General features: G+C 43.4%; 1 protein-coding gene across 1 annotated transcript in view; it reads left to right on the forward strand.

Annotated features, from left to right (window-relative positions):
* TOM1L1 (target of myb1 like 1 membrane trafficking protein) overlaps positions 1-17,275 on the forward strand; it is a 202,183-nt gene extending 184,908 nt beyond the window's left edge. Inside the window, exons 15-16 of the mRNA XM_088473337.1 lie at positions 12,625-12,698; positions 16,872-17,275. Coding sequence (XP_088329463.1) covers positions 12,625-12,685 — 61 coding nt within the window. The 3' untranslated portion in view covers positions 12,686-12,698; positions 16,872-17,275. The remainder of the gene's footprint in view (positions 1-12,624; positions 12,699-16,871) is intronic.
* The last annotated feature ends 5,480 nt before the right edge of the window (positions 17,276-22,755 follow it).

Raw genomic sequence — 22,755 nt, forward strand, 5'->3', positions numbered from 1 at the left:
CTAAATCCCACTGCACTAATGGCGGATACCGGACGCACGTCTAACACCAACATAGCAGTCAAGGCCTCAGTTATACGTTTTCCTTCAGGATGACTGCTGTCGTACTTCATCCTCCTCGCTAAGGACTGTTGGAGGGTCAATTGTTTAGTAAAAGTAGTGGTGTTCCTACTTCCTCTCTGGGATGATGAATGACTCCCAGCAGCAGCAACAGCAGCAGCGGCAGCAGGATCCTCCGGAGGAATCCCGGATAGGAGAGTCGGTCATGCCAGTGACATGGCCTGCAGGACTACTTCCGATCCTGACTAAGGAGGAAATTGACGAGGAGGGAGTTGACGGTGTGGTTTGCAGGCGCTTGGATACAACAGGACAACGGGATTTAGGTGTCCCTGGACTGCTTACGGTTTTAGCCAAAGTTTCTGAACTTGACAGTAACTTTTTATGAACGCGCTGCAGGTGCCGTATAAGGGAGGATGTTCCTAGGTGGTTAACGTCCCTACCCCTACTTATTCCACCTTTACATATGGTACATATGGCAAGACAGTTGTTGTCCGGATTTGGATAGAAATATTGCCAGACCAAAGAGGTGGAATGTTTGATCTTCTGCCCAGGCATGACCATGATGGGCTTTTTCATCCCACGGACAACAACTGTCTCCCCCGGAGCCTGATTTAAACAAACCATATCACCATCAGAATCCTCCTCGCCAACTTCCTCCTCAGCGCCAGCTACACCAGTATCCTCATCCTGTTGTACTTCAACAGTGACATCTTCAATTTGCATATCAGCAAGTGGACTGTGGGTGCTCCTTTCAGCACTTGCAGGGGGCGTGCAAATGGTGGAAAGAGCCACCTCTTCCCGTCCAGTGCTGGGAAGGTCAGGCATCAAAACCACCACCACACTTGGACTTTCCTTGGGGATTTGTGATATCTTCTTAGAACGCACAGTTCTTCGCTGTGCTTTTGCCAGCTTAACTCGTTTGATTTTTTTAGTGGGAGGAGGGCTTCCATCGTCATGTGAAGCTGAACCACTAGTCATGAACATAGGGAAAGACCTTAGCCATTCCTTGCCACTCCGTGTCGTAAATGGCATATTGGCAAGTTTACGTTTCTCTTCAGATGATTTAAATGTTTTTTTCAAGGTCATTTTCCTGAACTTTGTCATATGGGATTGTATGTGTCCTCTACTATGACATTGGGCATAGGCCTTGGCAGACGACGTTGATGGCATGTTATCGTCTATGTCATGACTAGTGGCAGCAGCTTCAGCACTAGGAAGAAGTGGTTCTTGATCTTTCCCTATTTTATTTTTATCGGAGAAAGTTTGGTCCTCCATTTATGTTATATTGATATATACGTGCGGCTAAGGCGCACACAAACACAGAAAATATTTTTTTATTTTTGATGGAGACTAGTGCACTTTGTGGGTTACACCACCCATTAAGAAATGAGCCAGCCGGCCCTTTACTTATGGGGCACAGGCGCAACGCTTGGCGCTGCTCCTTTGTTGATGCACGTGCAGCCACAGTGCACACAATTCACAAACACAGAAAATATATTTTTTTATTTTGTTTGGAGTGCCCTTTGGGGGTTACAGCACCCTTTAACGGACAAGCCAACCGGCCTTTTACTTATGGGACACAGGCGCACGCTTGGCACTACTTTGTTGATGCACGTGCGGCTACTGCACACACAATTCACAAACACAGAAAATATTTTTTTATTTTGTTTGGAGTGTACTTTGGGGGTTACAGCACCCTTTAGCGGTCAATCCAGCCGGCCCTTTATTTATGGGACACCGTCGCACGCTTGGAACTACTTTGTTGATGCATGTGCGGCTACTGCGCACACAATTCACAAACACAGAAATTATTTTTTATTTTGTTTGGAGTGCCCTTTGGGGGTTACAGCGCCCTTTAATGGACAAGCCAGCTGGCCTTTTACTTATGGGACACAGACACACGCTTGGCGCTGCTCCTTTGTTGATGCACGTGCAGCCACAGTGCACATAATTCACAAACACAGAAAAAATATTATTTTTTTTAGCACTTGGGGGGAGCACCCCTGATGGACAGAGCACCCCCTGGACAACACTACAGCACCCCTTTAGGACTGGGACACTGCACAGGACTTTGGAGTGGACACAGCCCCTATGGACAACTGACTGCACAACACAGTCCAGCCAGCCCCTATGGACTTTGAAGTAGTGGACACAGCCCCTATGGACAACAGCAGCACAGCGCAGCACAGCACAACACTACACTGCACTAAACTACTCTACAACACTACACTACACTACACAGCCCAGCCAGCCTTAACTCCCACTCTCCCTCTTCACTGTCCACAGCCGAGTGAGAAAATGGTGCCGACGCGGGTACCTTATATAGGATCCAAAACCCGCGAGACCCGGAAGGCGGGATGATTATGTTTTGCCTCGATTTCAGATCCGAGTCAGGCGGGAAAAGTCGAGCCTGACTCGGATCGGCCTCGGATCGGGGGGCTCGGGGGGGTTCAGATTTCAGAAATCCGAACCCGCTCACCCCTACTTTTATGTTTGCTACTCTTCGAAGTTTCGGCCTGGGAGGGAATCATCTGAGAGGTATAAGGATTTTGTATTCCAACCCGATGGCGAGGGTTCGAGTGAATGGAAGGGACTCTGATCTTTTTGGAATTAGTAGTACAATAAAAAAAAAAAAAAAAAAATTAATCCGCACAGATCGACTATTCATAAATAGTCACTTCCCTAATAATTTCTGTAAAGACTACTACTCCAATATCTATAAGGAGGTGCACCCAGGAATATATTATTACATATCAAACAAAAAAAGAAAAAGTATTCCTATGTTGGGGCACTCACGGACTTAAGTAGATGGTTCACTAAATATCAAAAAAACCTCTAACAAATGATTGTTCCATTATTCACAAAACATGTCATTAAAATATAACTTTTATTATCTCCTATCAGTAAAATTATTTAGTACAGCTAAATATTATTTATTTCTTTTTATTTTATGTTTAATTATTTAATAAAATCATTGCTTATGTTACTGCCAATGTAATGTCCGGTTATATCAATACACTACTAGTCTCAGAACATTATGTGTTTCATATACCTGAAAACCGGGACCGGTTATATCAAAATAATCGTTATCTCATAACATCTGAGTTTCCTGTATATGAAACCGTAATGGCACCAGGAAGGGCTGTCCCCTTTCCCCTTTAATCTTTGCCTTAACTATAGAATCTCTTGCTTGTTTAATATGGTCTTCCCCTGATATTAAAGGGATTCAAGTTGGTGAGAGGGAATATAAAATGTCACTCTTTGCGGACGATGTGTTACTTACACTTTCCTCCCCTCAGATCTCTGTCCCTATCCTTTTTTAAACTCTATCTTCTTATTCTACCATTGCTGGATACTGAATTAATTATTCTAAATCGGAGGCCCTCCCGTTACATGTATCCTCAGACACCCGTAAACTATTAGAACACAATTTTCAATTTGCTTGGTGTTACAAAAAGATAATATACCTTGGGATCTATGGCCCTGATTCAGAGCTGGACGCTCTGACCAGAGCGCTCGCTCTGAATCAGGGCCCACCTCCATAAATATGGAGCGTCCTCCTGGCCGTATAGCTGTGGGTCACCACCCACAGCCTATACGAGCGTGCAGGATGATGCTACTGCGAGAAGAAGCCTGCGGTTGAGTTTCTCAACCGCAAGGCCAGGAGTGATTTTGGCTCTATCAGAGCCAAAATCACTCCCACTGACATCACTAGTGATGTCAGTGGGACCGGCTTCTGACGATAGGCTTTCCCTTGGGAACGCCTCCGTCTGGCAGGCACGTCCCCGGCACGCCCACCAAAGGGGGCGTGCTGTCAATCAACAGTCCTTCGCTCGTCGCGTCTCGCGCATGCGCACGACGGAGCTCCCTCCGTCGTGCGCATGCGCAGTGCACACCATCGACCCACTTGCGAGCGGACAGCCGCTCGCGAGTGGGTCTGAATCAGGCCCTATATCACTAGTTCATATAGTTCTCTATATAAGGAAAATTTCCCATCTCTCTTTGCAAATGTGGAATCAGATTTTAAAACTTGGAGGGGCCAGATAATTTCTTGGTTTGGCAGGATGACTGCAGTGAAAATGAATGTGCTGCCCAGGATTCTTTATTTTCTGCAAACTATACCAGTAAGAATTCCCAGTGAGGTTTTGAGTCAGGTGCAAGGGGCAATAATTAAATTTTTTCTGGCTAGGTAAGCCGCCTAGTGTGAAATTCTCTACTCTTATCAGAAGTCCCGTGTTACGTGGACGTGGTCTTCCTGATGTGCGAAAGTATTATTTAGCTACTCATTTAGGCCAAGCACTCACCTGGTTTACACCTACAATCAATTTACAGTAGGTACAAATTGAAACTGCTGAATCCTCATTGTGTTCTTTGTCCTCCATTCTCACTCCCTCTATTCCTAAACGGAGTGCTCTGGGGCTTGGTCCGACCACTAAACTGACCCGTTCTATATGGCTTTTATGCACTAGGCAATTTAACCTTTCATCCTATCCATCCCCCCTGACTCCCATTTGGGATAACCCGGATTTTCTTCCTGGATTATATACTAATAGGTCACACTCGTGGTTCAATCTACCATCACGTCCTAGATTTCTGTTTGATTTTATACTGGGCACTACCTGGTATTCAGTGGAGGATCTGGTACAAAAATATAAAATTTCTCGCCCAATTCTCTATGAATACTTTCAAATTAGGTCATTTCTTAATTCTCTCCCTAAAGATTCTATCTGTAGACCATTTACGCCTTTTGAGAGGCTTTGTTACGATACACCTACGAGACAGGGTATCATTTGTATTCTATACCGCTCCTCAGTTTCTGCAAATATACTTTCCCGTGAAGTAGCGTGGGAGGCTGATCTGGGTCCTCCGCCGAGTGAGGAATCGTGGGAAATCATTAGAAGTAATGTGGGAAAATCTTCCATCTCCACTCTGATAAAAGATACAACTCTTATAAAATATATATGAGATGGTACTTGGTTCCCACTAGATTGTGTAAGATTTTTCCATCCTCTTCCCCACTGTGCTGGCAGAACTGCGGTCAGCGGGGTGATTTTGTACATATCTGGTGGTCATGTCCCAAAATCACAAATTACTGGAATGAGATAAAATCCTTATTAACAATGTACTTCACTTCTCGGTCCCTTTGAGCCCATGGACTGCCCTATTGGGGCTACCTGTATCTGGGCTGAATTCCCTCTCAAATAATCTAGTTCTCCAAATATTACATGCTGCAAGGTGTACTTTGGCCAAGTCTTGGAAACAACCATCCGCCCCTGCATTACATTTAGTGCACTCCAAGATTTGGTTTATTGCTAATATGGAGAAAATCACCTTTGCTCTTAGGGAACAGTTAGATACATTTTATAAGATATGGGACCCATGGACCCATGGTCAACTACTACTGTCTCTAGGATTTGATGCCTTGTCTGTCCAAATACTATATTTTAGAAATGCTATGGTGGTACTATTTGTATAGGATGAGTTCTACTACTACGATATTATTATATGCTGGCCCCCCTCCTTCCCCTTATTTTTGTTTTCTTTCCTTTTTTCTTTCTTTTTAATTTTATTAGTTTAAAAATTGATATGAAAACGTAAGGTGAATATTTATGTTGTTTAACATGATATGGATAGGACTTCAATTTTATTGATGTTTTTTAGATCTTTAACAATTTGTTGTTGATGTCATTGTATTCTCCTTTTCTATGAATAAAAACTATGGTTAAAAAAAAAACTGAGCACACATGAAAAGATAACTCTACTCAAAACTACTGTAACATTTTATTTTCGGTTGGAGTTAGGTGACATACTGTAGGGCCTGATTCACTATGGTTCGCTATTCTGCTTATACGCACACACCGCAGTTGCTAATATCGGTGGTGCTATCTAAATGTGTGCATTCACATTGCGATCGCATCCTAACATAAGAACGCCCACTTCCTCTTACTCACATCTGTATACTAGGGGAACACAGCGAAACAATCGGTAACATCGGACCCATATGAACACTTGGACAAGCCCTGACTTTACTCAGAAATTGCTAACAGCCACGCACGCTATCAGTGCTAGGGCTGCTTATGGCCACGCATAGGATAATTTATGCACGCCCCTGCAACAGCATTAAAACGTACTGGCATGCCTGCTTCGCCCGACCACCCCCCTGTCACCACCCACAAACGGCACTTCCTGTCAATCACTTTGCTTTGGGTCTGCGTAACCTCTGCATTCGCAGTTCCGATTGCTATTGTTAGGTCACGCATTGCCAGAGCACAAACATCGATCAATTGTGTGCATATTAGCATCTGCGTTCCTTGCTGAATCAGGCCCAGAGGTAAAAGAAGTAAAGCTCACTTACTGGAGAACTTCCGATTCGGAGATCCCTGATGGTAACTACACTGAACCTATGTGTTCAACTTGTGAAAATGGAGCCCTCTGCGGTTCTGCATCAGACCAGACAGAATGAGAGATTGTATAGGAAAGAAAACCAACAATTTAACATGGGGCAGGTTTCTGTCTACTTAGAGTGTGAGTTGAATATAACTAAGCATATATATTTTTTAACCTTACGCTAAGATAATATGGATACTAGAGAGCACAGAGTCCTTCTTTTTCTCCTCTTAAGGGCTTTGTGTATGGTTTTAACTTGTGTTAAATGCATTCAATGGTGGAGCAGGAACAGATTAATATTCCTTTTACACCGACCTGAAAATCCCGGGTTGTACATGTGTACACTCATCAACCTGGGATTTTTGTTAGTGCAAATTAGGGGTGAGCGGGTTCGGATTTCTGAAATCCGAACCCCCCCGAGCCCCCCCGATCCGAGTCCGATCCGAGTCAGGCTCGACTTTTCCCGCCTGACTCGGATCTGAAATCGAGGCAAAACGTCATCATCCCGCCTTCCGAGTCTCGCGGGTTTTGGATCCTATATAAGGTACCCGCGTCGGCGCCATTTTCTCACTCGGCTGTGGACAGTGAAGAGGGAGGGTGGGAATTAGGGCTGTGTAGTGTAGTGTAGTGTAGTGTAGTGTAGTGCTGCTGTTGTCCACTACTTCAAAGTCCATAGGGGCTGGCTGTGTTGTGCTGTGCTGCTGTTGTTAATAGGGGCTGTGTCCACTACTTCAAAGTCCATAGGGGCTGGCTGGACTGTGTTGTGCAGTCAGTTCTCCATAGGGGCTGTGTCCACTCCAAAGTCCTGTGCAGTGTCCCAGTCCTAAAGGAGTGCTGTAGTGTTGTCCAGGGGGTGCTCTGTCCATCAGGGGTGCTCCCCCCAAGTGCTAAAAAAATAATATATTTTCTGTGTTTGTGAATTGTGTGCGCAGTAGCCGCACGTGCATCAACAAAGTAGTGCCAAGCGTGCGCCTGTGTCATAAGTAAAGGGCCGGCTGGCTTGACCGTTAAAGGGTGCTGTAACCCCCGAAAGTACACTCCAGTCCAAACCAAAAAAAAATTATTTTCTGTGTTTGTGAATTGTGTGCGCAGTAGCCGCACGTGCATCAACAAAGTAGTGCCAAGCGTGCGCCTGTGTCATAAGTAAAGGGCCGGCTGGCTTGACCGTTAAAGGGTGCTGTAACCCCCGAAAGTACACTCCAGTCCAAACCAAAAAAAAATTATTTTCTGTGTTTGTGAATTGTGTGCGCAGTAGCCGCACGTGCATCAACAAAGTAGTGCCAAGCGTGCGCCTGTGTCATAAGTAAAGGGCCGGCTGGCTTGACCGTTAAAGGGTGCTGTAACCCCCGAAAGTACACTCCAGTCCAAACCAAAAAAAAATTATTTTCTGTGTTTGTGAATTGTGTGCGCAGTAGCCGCACGTGCATCAACAAAGTAGTGCCAAGCGTGCGCCTGTGTCATAAGTAAAGGGCCAGCTGGCTTGACCGTTAAAGGGTGCTGTAACCCCCGAAAGTACACTCCAGTCCAAACCAAAAAAAAATTATTTTCTGTGTTTGTGAATTGTGTGCGCAGTAGCCGCACGTGCATCAACAAAGTAGTGCCAAGCGTGCGCCTGTGTCATAAGTAAAGGGCCGGCTGGCTTGACCGTTAAAGGGTGCTGTAACCCACAAAGTACACTCCAGTCCAAACCAAAAAAAAAATTATTTTCTGTGTTTAGCCGCACGTATATATCAAATCGATATAACATAAATGGAGGACCAAACTTTCTCCGATAAAAATAAAATAGAGAAAGATCAAGAACCACTTCCTCCTAGTGCTGAAGCTGCTGCCACTAGTCATGACATAGACGATAACATGCCATCAACGTCGTCTGCCAAGGCCGATGCCCAATGTCATAGTAGAGGGCACATACAATCCCAAATGGCAAAGTTCAGGAAAATGACCTTGAAAAAGACATTTAAATCAGCTGAAGAGAAACGTAAACTTGCCAATATGCCATTTACGACACGGAGTGGCAAGGAACGGCTAAGGTCGATCCCTAGTATGTTCATGACTAGTGGTTCAGCTTCACATGACGATGGAAGCCCTCCTCCCACTAAAAAAATCAAAAGAGTTAAGCTGGCAAAAGCACAGCGAAGAACTGTGCTTTCTAAGAAGATATCACAAATCCCCAAGGAGAGTCCAAGTGTGGTGGTGGTTGCGATGCCTGACCTTCCCAGCACTGGACGGGAAGAGGTGGCTCTTTCCACCATTTGCACGCCCCCTGCAAGTGCTGAAAGGAGCACCCACAGTCCACTTGCTGATATGCAAATTGAAGATGTCACTGTTGAAGTACAACAGGATGAGGATACTGGTGTAGCTGGCGCTGAGGAGGAAGTTGGCGAGGAGGATTCTGATGGTGATGTGGTTTGTTTAAATCAGGCTCCGGGGGAGACAGTTGTTGTCCGTGGGATGAAAAAGCCCATCACGGTCATGCCTGGGCAGAAGACCAAACATTCCACCTCTTTGGTCTGGCAATATTTCTATCCAAATCCGGACAACAACTGTCTTGCCATATGTACCATATGTAAAGGTGAAATAAGTAGGGGTAGGGACGTCAACCACCTAGGAACATCCTCCCTTATACGGCACCTGCAGCGCGTTCATAAAAAGTTACTGTCAAGTTCAGAAACTTTGGCTAAGACCGTAAGCAGTCCAGGGACACCTAAATCCCGTTGTCCTGTTGTATCCAAGCGCCTGCAAACCACACCGTCAACTCCCTCCTCGTCAATTTCCTCCTTAGCCAGGATCGGAAGTAGTCCTGCAGGCCATGTCACTGGCATGACTGACTCTCCTATCCGGGATTCCTCTGGAGGATCCTGCATTGCTACGCCTACTGCTGCCGCTGCTGCTGTTGCTGCTGCTGGGAGTCGTTCATCATCCCAGAGAGGAAGTAGGAACACCACTACTTTTACTAAACAATTGACCCTCCAACAGTCCTTAGCGAGGAGGATGAAGTACGACAGCAGTCATCCTGAAGGAAAACGTATAACTGAGGCCTTGACTGCTATGTTGGTGTTAGACGTGCGTCCGGTATCCGCCATTAGTGCAGTGGGATTTAGACAATTGATGGAGGTAGTGTGTCCCCGGTTCCAAATCCCGTCTAGATTCCACTTCACTAGGCAGGCGATACCGAGACTGTACAGAAACGTCAGAAAAAGTGTCCTCAGTGTCCTGAAAAATGCCGTTGTACACAATGTCCACTTAACCACGGACATGTGGACAAGTGGAACAGGGCAGACTAAGGACTATATGACTGTGACAGCCCACTGGGTAGATGTATCACCTTACGCAGCAACAGCAGCAGCGTCACCAGTAGCAGCATCTCAGAAATGCCAGCTCGTTACAAGGCAGGCTACGCTGTGTATCACCGGTTTCAGTAAGAGGCACACCGCCGACAACCTCTTAGAGAAACTGAGGGAAATCATCGCCCAGTGGCTTACCCCTCTTAGACTCTCCTGGGGATTTGTGATATCTGACAACGCCACCAATATTGTGCGGGCATTACATCTGGGCAAATTCCAGTACGTCCCATGTTTTGCTCACACAATAAACTTGGTGGTGCAGAATTTTCTGAAAAGCGACAGGGGCGTGCAGGAGACGCTTTGGGTGGCCCGAAAAATTTCTGGCCACTTTCGCCATTCAGCGACTGCGTGCCGAAGACTGGAGCGCCAGCAAACACTCTTGAACCTGCCCCGCCATCACCTGAAGCAAGAGGTTGTGACGCGGTGGAACTCAACCCTCTATATGCTTCAGAGGATGGAGGAGCAGCAAAAGGCCATACAAGCCTATACATCCACCTATGACATAGGCAAAGGAGGGGGTATGCACCTGACTCAAGCGCAGTGGAGAATGATTTCCGTGTTGTGCAAGGTTCTCCAGCCCTTCGAACTTGCCACACGTGAAGTCAGTTCAGACACTGCCAGCTTGAGTCAGGTCATTCCCCTCATCAGGCTTTTGCAGAAGCAGCTGGAGAAAGTGAAGGAGGAGCTAAGACGGAGCGATTCCGCTCGGCATGTGGGACTTGTGGATGAAGCCCTTCATTCGCTTTGCCAGGATTCCAGGGTGGTCAATCTGTTGAAATCAGACCACTACGTTTTGGCCACCGTGCTCGATCCTAGGTTTAAAGCCTATGTGGTGTCTCTCTTTCCGGCCGACACAAGCCTGCAGAGGTGCAAAGACCTGCTGGTGAACACACTGTCAGCTGAAGCGGAACGTGACGCGTCAACGGCTCCTTCTTTATTTTCTCCTGCAACTGGGGCTGCCAGGAAAAAACTTAGGTATCCTAAGCAACCCGCTGGCGGTGATGCAGGGCAGGCAGGACCAAGTTTGGACATCTGGTCCGGACTGAAGGACCTGGCAACAATTTCTGACATGTCTACTGTCACTGCATATGATACTGTCACCATTGACAGAATGGTGGAGGATTACATCGGTGACAGCATCCAAGTAGGCATGGCAGACAGTCCATACCTGTACTGGCAGGAAAAAGAGGCAATTTGGAGGCCCCTGTACAAACTGGCTCTATTTTACCTGAGTTGCCCCCCCTCCAGTGTGTACTCCGAAAGAGTGTTTAGTGCAGCCGGGATCCTTGTCAGCGAAAGGCGTAGGAGGTTGCTTCCACAGAATGTGGAGAAGATGATGTTCATCAAAATGAATTATCAGCTCTTCCAGGGAGACCAGCCTCCAGAAGGTACAGAGGGACCTGTGGTGGTGGATTCAAGTGGGGACGAGTTAATACTTTGTGAGGATGAGGATGTACACACTGAAGAGGGTGAGGAATCGGTGGATGAGGAGGATGAGGATGACATCTTGCCTCCATAGAGCCAGTTTGTGCAGGGACACATTAATTGCCAGCTTGTTTTGTGGGGGCCCAAACGAACCAATCATTTCAGCCACAGTTGTGTGGCAGACCCTGGCGCTGAAATGATTGGTTTGTTAAAGTGTGCATGTCCTGTTTATACAACATAAGGGTGGGTGGGAGGGCCCAAGGACAATTCCATCTTGCACCTCTTTTTTTTCTTTGCATTATGTACAGTTTGGGGCCTAGTTTTTCAAACTGCCATCCTGTCTGCCACTGCAGTTTCACGCCTAGATGGGTCACGTGTTTGTGCCGCCCACTCGTGTCGCTTAGCATAGTCATCCAGCTACCTCGGTGCAACGTTTTGGACATAAAAACACTATTGTGAGGTGTTCAGAATAGACTGGAAATGAGTGGAAATTAAGGTTATTGAGGTTAATAATAGCATAGGAGCAGAAAAACCTACAAATTCTGTGATTTTAGCTGTTTTTATGCTTTTTTAAAAAAAAATACAGATCCAAAACACAAAACCCAGAACCCAAAACACGGAAGGGTGGTTTTGGCAAAACCAATCCAGATCCAAAACACGAAGAAAGATCCAGATCCAAAACCAAAACACAAAACACGAAAAGTGGCCGGTGCACACCCCTAGTGCAAATGGATCCACCCGGGTCCAGTGACCCTAGGATCCAACTTGGGTAGCTTTCAGGATTGGGCAGTGTAAACGGCGCGATCCGGGTCACGATGACCCAGGTCGTGACGCATTCTACTCGATTGGCCAGCTTCAGTGGCACTTAGAGATTACATCATCTCCAAGCGTCCACTGCAACGCCGGAAGACCCGGCTCAGGTGTGAACGGTGCCGACCCGGCATACCCCGGTTTGGCATCGCAGTGTAAAATGGGTCTGTCCTGGGTCTGATCCGGGTGGGAAACGTGTTCCAAATCTAGAGTCAGACCAAGGACTTGGTGTAAAAGAGGTATTAGAGGCAGCATTTTAAAGCAAATCACCTGACCATAAGTATAAACATGAGTTGGTATACGGACATTGGAAACAATGGCTGGCATTGTCAGACTAATTCATATACATTTATTAGGGTAAAAAAAAACTAGTATATGCGTGCAATTTAATATGAGGCCTAATGTTTTAAGGAAGCTGGTAAAGCTGATACATTTGAACTTTCTCTTTCAAGTATAAGAGATTAGAAGAGTTAATAGCTTTGTTTATAAGCCATCTTCTTATATATTGTAGAATATGGGGCAAAAAAAGTTAAAAGTTGTTTGTTTTTTTTGTACATGAATTAACTGTACGGTAACAGTAATATTTTTCTATCTGTTCTAGGGCTATTTATGAAGAAATTGACACGACGACATGGAAAAAGAAAAAGAGCACTGAGTGCTAGAATCCCCTGCATGGTAATAACAGTTATCTTTGTTAAAGAATTTCACTAAAGTCGTCTTGGATTTAAGTAATGCTATATAGCCCCCTGGCCACATTTTCTTCTTACTTTTATATGTTATGTACAGTATTTCTGTAGAGTATGTAGGAGAACCAGGAGCAAATGCAGGATATCTAGAGGGGGGGTTCCAAATGCTTGATTTTAGCGTGAGTGTGGCCAGTCCATGAAGAGGGCATAATTAGCACTTAACCAGCTATAGTCTGCCTCATACAAAGTGTATGTAATAATTCCAACATATACATGACCAGCAGTCACAGTAAGCCATTAAATGTGGCAGTAGGGCCATCCTATCTGAGCTAAATGTTTTTATTTCAGATGTGGGCACCATTCCAGAGCATTAGAACAAGTCTGAGTCTTGGGAAGGGGCAGAAGAACCAAGCACTGCCATGAACATATATGTACTCCTTATACACTGGATAATGGCCCTCATTCAGAGCCGTACGCTCTGAGCAGAGCGCACGCTCTGAATGAGGGCCGGCCTCCATAACTATGGAGCGTCCTCCTGGACGCTCGTATAGCTGTGGGTCACCACCCACAGCCTATACGAGCGTGCAGTTTGATGGCCGCGATGGTCTTGACCATCGCGACCATCGAAACTGCGAGCCGGAGCCTGCGGTTGAGGTTTTCAACCGCAAGGCCCGGAGTGATTTTGGCTCTATCAGAGCCAAAATCACTCCCACTGACATCACTAGTGATGTCAGTGGGCCGGCTTCTGACGGGAGGCGTTCCCTTAGAAACGCCCCCGTCAGGGAGGCACGCCCACCAAAGGGGGCGTGCTGTCAATCAACATCGACAGCACGCCCCCTTTGATCAGACACAACGAGCGAAGGAAAGTCCTTTGCTCGTCGCGTCTGGCGCGTGCGCACGACGGAGCTCCCTCCATCGTGCACATGCTCAGTGCAGAACATCGACCCCCACTTGCGAGCGGACAGCCGCTCGCGAGTGAGTCTGAATCAGGCCCAATGTTTGTTAAACAGTATTAATAATTAACCCTACTGCATATATGGTCTATAGCAGTGCACCCCTAGCAGTGCATGTTTTTCAGATCTCCTAGTTGGTGCACAGGTGTATTTATTATTACTGGCTGACATATTTTAAAAGATCCACAGGTGCTGCTAATTATTTCATTTGTGATACTGAGGAGATCTTTAAAAAGTACAGCTCTAGTATAATTGTATTATATACCATTTTACTTGTGGTCATGGTGTGAGCTGGGCAGGGGGGTTTCCGGGAAACCGGAAACCATGTGTTTGCCTAGAAGAGCTTACAATGAGGTGCATATGGCTGCAAGTATATAACATCTCTCTAACCGTATAACATATAGGTACAATTTACTTAGTTTTGCACTATACATGGGACTAGTAAATGATTGAGATCTATGATGTTTGGGGGCAACAGCACTAATGAACGGAGGAGCTAGCAATTTAAATTGAGGAATGGTTCAATGGATAGAGATATTTGAGGTGTCAGTAGATATATTGGGGTACAGTTATGAAAATGATTACATGCCCACAGCAACTAAACAAGCGCATCCAGTGTCAATAACAACCAATCAGATTCTTTCATTTTTATGGTGCAGTTTACAAAATCAAAGCCAACATCTGATTGGTTGCATTGGGACAATTTTATGTACCTATATTCATAAAATGTCCCAATGTATTTGCCTCTGTATGAAACAGTTCGCTTTTAAAGCTAAGAAAAACATGTCTTGTTTTGTGTGTACTAGGTGAGAACTGAACACAACTACTCTTATCACATATCGTTATTTCTCCTAGTGTAATCACAACATGGGTGTTCGATAAGACGACACCTGATTTTTCCTGGCAGAGAATATATATATATATATATATATATATATATATATATATATATATATATATATATAAAATCTGCTTACAATTGTGGTTTACATTTCACTTTTATTTTCCTGGGCAAGAATAATTTGTACACAGGGAGCTGTAACTGTCATTTATGTGGCTGCTTTTTGTATGAAGGAGAGTAGCTTGCTTGTGCATGCAAATTATATGTCATCCCAAAACACATACTGAACAAAGCGCAGTTTGTAAAACAAAATGTTAGTATGGTTGTCTATTCCTTGTCAGTAAGTGTCCCTTACATATGGTAATACTTATTGGGCCAGTAGAACAATGCCAGATCTCAGCTATTGCTGTTATTATTATTATTATTATTATTATTATTATTATTATTATTATTATTATTATTATTATTATTGCAAAAGTGTTCCTTTAAATAGTCAGTAGCATTCGTATTTCCCTTAAAACAAAAGAAAATACAGATTCTATCTATAAAATGTGTTTATTTATTACTGTATGTATAAAAGTTTATACTACAGTACTGTACGTGTACAGTGAATGATGGACAGTGTGATAACATTCCATATGCCCTTAAGTATAGATTACAGTGTCTATTCAGAAGTCACACAACTCAGTAGTGATGCTACACATACATTCTATTTATTCCCTCATGGTAACAATTGCTATGGTATCATCCTTGGGGAAAAATAACTGCCAAGTCCTAACTATTAGCTTCAGATCTTGACATAAATCTGTACTGTGTACTGTATAAAAGTAAACTAACAAGAAAAACAGGTGATAGTGGAAATAGGCACAAGCCGTTCTAAATCACTATTCTTATAGTTCATGGTTGATTAACAGAGAAGCCTCCATTTTGCAATGTTTTTCCTGATCTGATTCCTAAGTGACGGTTTTTGTAAGCCATCAATTCTCAACAGTTTTGACCCCGAAATGTAAAATGGCAATGGTATTAAATGCATAACCAGGGGTAAAAACCAGGGCCGTAGCTAGGGTAGTGCGGCCGGTGCCATCGCACAGGGCACCACAGGTCAGGGGGCGCTGTTTGGGCCTGTCAAATTTCTGTTTAATATCATTCTTGCTTGTAGCTTCCTCTTATTTCATCCCCAGCATCTCCTGGCCTCCCCTATCTCTTCCCTGGCCCTTCCCCATGAAGCCATGGCCCTTTTTTGGGTGCATTATATCACTTTGAAAAATGAGGGGGGCGCCAATGCTCTTTCTGGTACAGGGCACCAAAAAGTCTAGTTACGGCTCTGGTAAAAACTGCCAGATCTATATTAAAAACATTATGAGACTCCATGATGTTTAGTATGTGAAAAGGAGCAGTGTGAATTTGGCATTGATTCTATTCCCCATCCTGTCGCAAAGCAGTGCTACTCTATGGGACACAGACCTCTATCTGTAAAGGCGTTACAGTGCATCTCCGGGTAAATTTGATTAGAAACCTGGTGATGTCACTCTAGCCTCCCGGCCTTTTCTCAGCATGCATGATCTTGCACTTGTGCCCGCTCAGAAGGGAATGGGTACAGGATGCCAGCATTCTGGATCCCGGCGGTCAAAATCCCAATGCTGGCATCCCCATAGGGTTATGAAACCGACATCTGTTGGTAGGTATCCTTACCCTCTCCCTACCCTAACCTCCCCCGCTAGCACCTAAACCTCACCTCCACCTCCCTGCACCCTAAACCTAACTCTCCCCCCTATTGCCTAACCCTAATCCTCCCCCTAGTGCCTAATCCTAAATCCTAACCCTCCCCCCAACCCCACTACTTACCTTTGGGATGCTGGCGGTCGGGAAGCCGGCGCCAGGGTTCTAAGCGCCAGCATCCCCTGTACCGGGATTTTGAACATATCCCCTCAGAAGAGGGTAGTGGATAGATCCCCTTCAGTATGTGTACCCTGATGTCATCAGTTACTGTCCATCATCATTCCTTACTATCCCCGTGGACATAAAGGGGGGGATATAAACCTGCCCGAAGCGTGGCGAACAACATGAGCCCACGAGGGGACAAGTTTCTTCTTTTGGTGGACTTTATGGGCATGGAACTGCACTTCCGCCCTCACTCCACATCACTTCCATGTACAAATACTGAAGGGGATCTATACACTACCCTTAGAAGAGGCCTCCATTCGGATATTTTGAGAATAGCGGGAACAGTGTGCTGCTTAGTCATACTAATGCAATCTACAAAAGTGACTAATTATTAAATATTATTAAATAAGTATATATAAATTAGCAACGTGTGTTATACATTTCTGAATTGTATACATTTCTAACAGCCAACACAATTCTCTAGCAGGTCACCAGCTCATTGATGGCTAAGACGGACACATGGACGTAATAAAAGAACAGCTGACGTTGCAGTGATGATGCCATTGACATGCCAAGAAGCCAGCAGCATAATGTGTTCCTTAAACCAAGAATTTAAGTGAAGAATGCTAATCTTATAATAATAGCATGTAGTTCTCAAACGTTTCATGTAAAGAAAATCTATCATAGCCATAAGTCGTATTGAACTATGTTTCAGACCATAGCTGGAATACTGCACCCATACTATATAGTATTTATATAGTGTGTATTTACAAGTTTTATTTATTAGCACAAACGTTACCTATGTGCTTGATTTAATTTCAGGGAGACTGGAATGATAATTCTATATGTGATACATTTACATAATGCAGTACGTCCGTTGCAATTTGTCAATGTGCTTAAAAAGAAACTATATAAAGTTTTCTGTTTATTGTGCTGTATCTACACGGTTATGTCCTCCTATACCTAGCATCTAACGTTCTCACTAAATATTGCATATTAGTCACAAAGGGCAGACTAGATGGGCCAAGTGGTTCTTATCTGCCGTCAAATTCAATGTTTCTATGTCAAATTCTATAGCAGCTGCATAGAAAGCTACTCACAGTGTACCAGAAACACTAGGATGCCAATTTTGTCGTAGAGATATTGGTGCAACGTATGCACAAAGTCACATATTCAGGATAATAGAACTTGGCAGGAGGAATGGCATCAGCCGCTCATACGGAACCTCTTTTACACAGATATGTCACTTAGATGTACAAGTATGGCAAGCCCCAGTGGTCAGTGTATGTGGTTTTATTGCTTCTTGCAGTTATTACCAGTGAGAATAAAATGCAACTGTTGAAAAAAGGACACTTGTTGCGGCTAAGTCACAAGGACCCTGGCATGCCAAGAGAGGCTATTAGGCAAGTCTAGAGCAAAGATGTATGAGGACACATCTGGGGAGGTAGTTTAAATCCCAGCTGTAGGGGTGCCAGCTTTCAGAATGCCGGCGCCGGACTACTGACATCAGTCAGAATCCCGGCGCCGGAATTCCGAACGTCAGTAAGTAGTTGGGTTAGGGGGAGGGTTACGGTTAGGCACTAGGGGGAGACAGGGTTAAGCGCTATGGGGGAGGTTTGGGGTTAGGCACTAGAGAGGGTGGGCTAGGTTTAGGCTGTGGGGAGGACGGGTTAGGGGTAGGGTTAGGATACCTACCGACAGGTGTCGGTATCCTAACCCTGTCGGGATTCTGACCGCCGGTATCCTGACCATTGGCATCCCGTACCCAATGCCACATCTGTATGCCCTGATTAAAGTTCTAGAATTAAACCTGCAGAATGGTTCTATCTAGAATTTATAACCTATTACCAATTCATTTTTATTACTCGTCTGGGAGCAAATTTTGTAAAAGTGCTGTATTGTCATTTTCTCAGCGAATTTGCTTTAATAAGTAGAAGCTGCCATATTGCTGGGAGTACAAATATGTTTCTCATACTGTACATTTCAAAATAAGGTAGCAAATAATATAACATATATGATATGTTTACTTATGAGTTATGCTGCATACACACGTAAAGATTTTCTGTCCAACCATCCAACTAGTTGATTGGTTGGAATGAAAATCTGGTAATGTATGGGAGTAACTGATGATCAGCAATTTGCTCCTAAATGCCAGAAAACAGATGAAAATGGTCGTCAGCCAAGTTTGTTAAATGTTTGATCTAAACAATTTGTTCAAACAACAGGTTTTTTTTTTTCATTTTCCGGCATTTGGGAGCAAATTGCTGATTGTCATTTGCTTTCATACCTTACCAGATTTTCATTCCAACCAACCAATCAACTAGTTGGATGGTTGGACAGAAAATATTTACGTGTGTATGCAGCTTTAGTGCCATAATAAATGCAATCTTTGCAGATGACCTGAGCCATTCCAGTTTTTACACCTACAGGAACATTTCTTTAAACTGTTTTACATACAACTGTGAAGACAACGTGATATAACCCCTAGCAACCAATAATATGTCTTTATTTTGTTTTTGAACTGTACTTAAAGATGTACTTACCAACTTAACAGTTTAAAATGACAAAAACATATTTTATTATAAAAAAAAAGATTAAAAATCTTCAAAATCCTATTTAGTTCTTAAGATGTTAATGTACTTCCCTCAGAAATAGACATTTTATAGACACTGTCCATTCTCTTTATAAGAAGTAATTCTTTACTTTTCCAATCTTGAGCACTGGTTTAATTGGAAACAAATTACATAAAACAACTTAATTACATGCATTATGTGTAATGGTTCTGTGGCATTAAGTAAACCACATATAATTTTACTCATTAGTATAAAAAGTGGTGGGAGGGATGCAGTATAACATTTGGGAATATGGACTACAAAGAACAGAATTGTAAAGGCAAGCTACGGCAGAAATACCAGTGGGGCAGTTGATGCGGCTGTTTATACTGTAGCATCACTTGAACGCTCCACCGCGCCGAACTCATCACCCACCCTCCCCCCCCAAAAAAAATGCTGCTGTGAGGCTGGGTAATTTGGTGTTAAAACCCTCATGCATGTCAATCATAGTTGCCTACTTACACATCTTGAAAGATGATCATTTCAAAAACTTCCTAAATTGTAGCTGTGTTGATCTAAAGTAGGGGTGGGCAATAAGCGGCCCCCCAGATGTTGTAAAACTACACATCCCAGCATGCCCTGCAACAGTTTTGCTATTTGGCCATGCTAAAAATGTTGCAAAGCATGCTGGGATTTGTAGTTCAACAACAGCTGGAGGGCCGCTTACTGCCCACCCCTGATCTAAAGGGACAGTTACCATTGTAACCTCACATGGGGTTCAGGGAGAGAGCTACTTCCTGACTCTATAAATGGCAATCAGAATAATTACCTGGATCAGTCACTCTAATAATGTTATCTACTAATTATAGCTATACATTTCATTTCTTGTAAGAAAGACACACAATTTATTTTTAATTCCAATTAACAAATTGGTCTTTACTATTTCCCATAATTTATATAAGCTAACAGGGCAAAGCTATTTTCTTTTCCTTTCTTTTCAGATGGATACAGTGGGTTTGTTAAATTACTAAGTGCTTTTTACATTTTGAATCCATTGCACTTTATGCAGCAGATGTCCTTAAATTAAAACTTGATTAGTTTCAAATGAAAGTTTTACTGTTTCTTATCTGTTTAATTTTAGACTTAGTGAAGCATCGTAGCAATTAACCTCGCCATGATAGATTTCCATTTTTAATACAGATATAATGAATGGAATTACAGTCCTTCTAAATAAAAATCCTTCTTTGATCTACTGTAGGGTAATAAAGAATAATAGATAGAAATACCTTCCTACAGTAGTTTTATTTATCGGTTGCAATTAAGCAAATGTACAGCAAACCTGGAGAGGATACAGGAAATGTTTTAAGTTTTAACCTTTCACTGAATTATGTGCAGAGAGGTTTTTCAACGCATACTGTTTTAACTCAAATTTACCTTTACAAATAGTGAGAGTAAAAGGGAATCCAATCAAAATGTCTGTTGTGCCATCTAGTGGCCAAATGTGCCAATTCCTATTACAGGTATACAGTTTATAGTATAAGGAAATTCATCAAGTTACATTTACATCTATAAGTGGAAAATAGTTCTTGTCTTGTTTGTGTAGAGATGTTGCTTGAAATTTTTTGTTTCTACTATTTTATTTTTTATGTAAAAGGGTCTCCATGGCTTTGCAAAGCTCATGCAAAGATGTAAGGGAATGACAATGATTCCAAGCCAATAAAACTTTTAATAGGCGGTTTAGTTTAAAAAAACAACACAAACGGAACACTACAATCTATTTAAAATTGGGTAAATTAAATATTAATTTATTTATGCTTGTGTTCCATTAAAGAGATTTTATTTTGACTCTCATGAAATATGGCCTAGATATTGTATTATCACAGGAAAGCTCAAATTCCTGCAGATTTCCATAAAATTGTAGAAGCGGAAGGCAATGTCTCATTCCACAAAGTTAATTATGCCATTTTTAGCTTTAATTGGCCATATATTACAGCACAGCTCCTCAAACTCTGCCCTCAGGACCCCAAACAGTACATGTTTTCCAGGTCTCCTCACAGATTCACAAGTGAAATATTTAGCTTCACCTGTGGATCTTTTCAAATGTGTCAGTGAGTAATGAATACACCTGTGCACCTGCTGGGTGACCTGGAAAATGTGAACTGTGTGGGGTCCCGAGGACCAAGTTTGAGAACCACTATATTACAGTAACCAAATGTTTATCCCAGAACCACATACAGACTTTTCAATGCTGCCATACTGTATTTAGCTCCAGCCACTTATGTTACTGTACCATTGCTAGCCATTTTTTGTTTAGAAAAATATATTTTTGTCTTATTATGCTAGATGTATTGATCACTCTTCAACATTTTCGAAATAATTATCTTGTAATATTTGTATTTTCTAGAAATAAATACAATGTATTGTTGTCATTGTATACAATCTTGTTTACATTTCTGAATAGCACCTTCTTATAATTTATATGTTGATTTTATTATTTTAATAAAATGTTTAATTACTGTATGTGTATTGGCTTATTTAATGTTGTAAATACCTCTAATCATCAGGTACACAGTCCTATATCTAAGCATATCAGAATTAAAGTGGAACTATCAGGGGTGTCTTATGAAAGGAGAGGCCCCATGTGCAGATTCAATGCAGGCCCCCTCTTCTCTGTCAGTGCAGAAGATCCTGGGTTGGTGCCAGAATCTACTGCGTATGTGCGGGTCTCAGAGAAAATGGTGCCCACGCCTTATTCCCGGGGACAGCTCTACTGAGCATACGCAAGTCACCGGAAAAATGGCCTCCGACATTTTCCTTGTGATTTTTGCTGTTCTATGGAGAGTGCGCAGAGGTAAGTATAACTATATATCCGGTGCATATGGTCCCCTGGGTCCATAGGGGCCAACACCGCACACCCTGCACCCATTAGCAGTAATGTGACGTTCAGTGAGGTTAATGGCTGGGGAGGCACACATGTATAAAAACACAGTTTTCAATCAAAACTCTGGAGCATTACAAGAAGTATGATAGGGGAGGGAGTATGCCTACCCTGACTGCACGTCCCTGCCCACTAGAGATATGCCATTTGGAACCAGGGTTAGAACTAGGGGTGTGCACCAGCCACTTTTCGTGTTTTGGTTTTGGATCTAGATCTTTCTTTGTGTTTTGGATCTGGATTGGTTTTGCCAAAACCACCCTTCCGTGTTTTGGGTTCTGGATTTTGTGTTTTGGATCTGGATTTTTTCTTAAAAAATAAAAAAAAATGCTAAAATCACATAAAATGGGCCTTTTTTTGTTCCTACGCTATTAATAACCCCAATAACATTAACTTCCACTCATTTCAACTCTATTCTGAACACCTCACACCTCACAATATTGTTTTTAGGCCAAAAGGTTGCACCGAGGTAGCTGGATGACTATGCTAAGCGACACAAGTGGGCGGCACAAACACGTGGCCCATCTAGGAGTGGCACTGCAGTGGCAGACATGAAGCCAATCAGCGTTATGGTGCCCATTTGCATGTAGTACGGGCCCGGGAGATCCGTGCTACATGCATCTGTGTGATTGGCACAGAGCAATGACAGGTCCGTGAGACCCGTCTGTGCTGCTGTGGTAAAAAAAGAAGAAAAAACCGGTGTAAAAAAAAGAAAAAAAACGGCGTGACCCCCCCCCCCCAAAAAAAAAAATGAGCAACCAGCCCCGGGCATTAGTGACCCAGTGCTGGGTGTGCTTAAATACAGGGGACAAACGATGTAGGGGTCCCCTGTACTTAAGCACAACCAGCACCGGGCCAGTCAGAACCAGCGCTGGTTGCCA

The sequence above is a fragment of the Taudactylus pleione genome, unplaced genomic scaffold (assembly GCF_031769625.1).
Source record: "Taudactylus pleione unplaced genomic scaffold, aTauple2 ptg000016l, whole genome shotgun sequence".
NCBI classification, from domain to species: domain Eukaryota; kingdom Metazoa; phylum Chordata; class Amphibia; order Anura; family Myobatrachidae; genus Taudactylus; species Taudactylus pleione.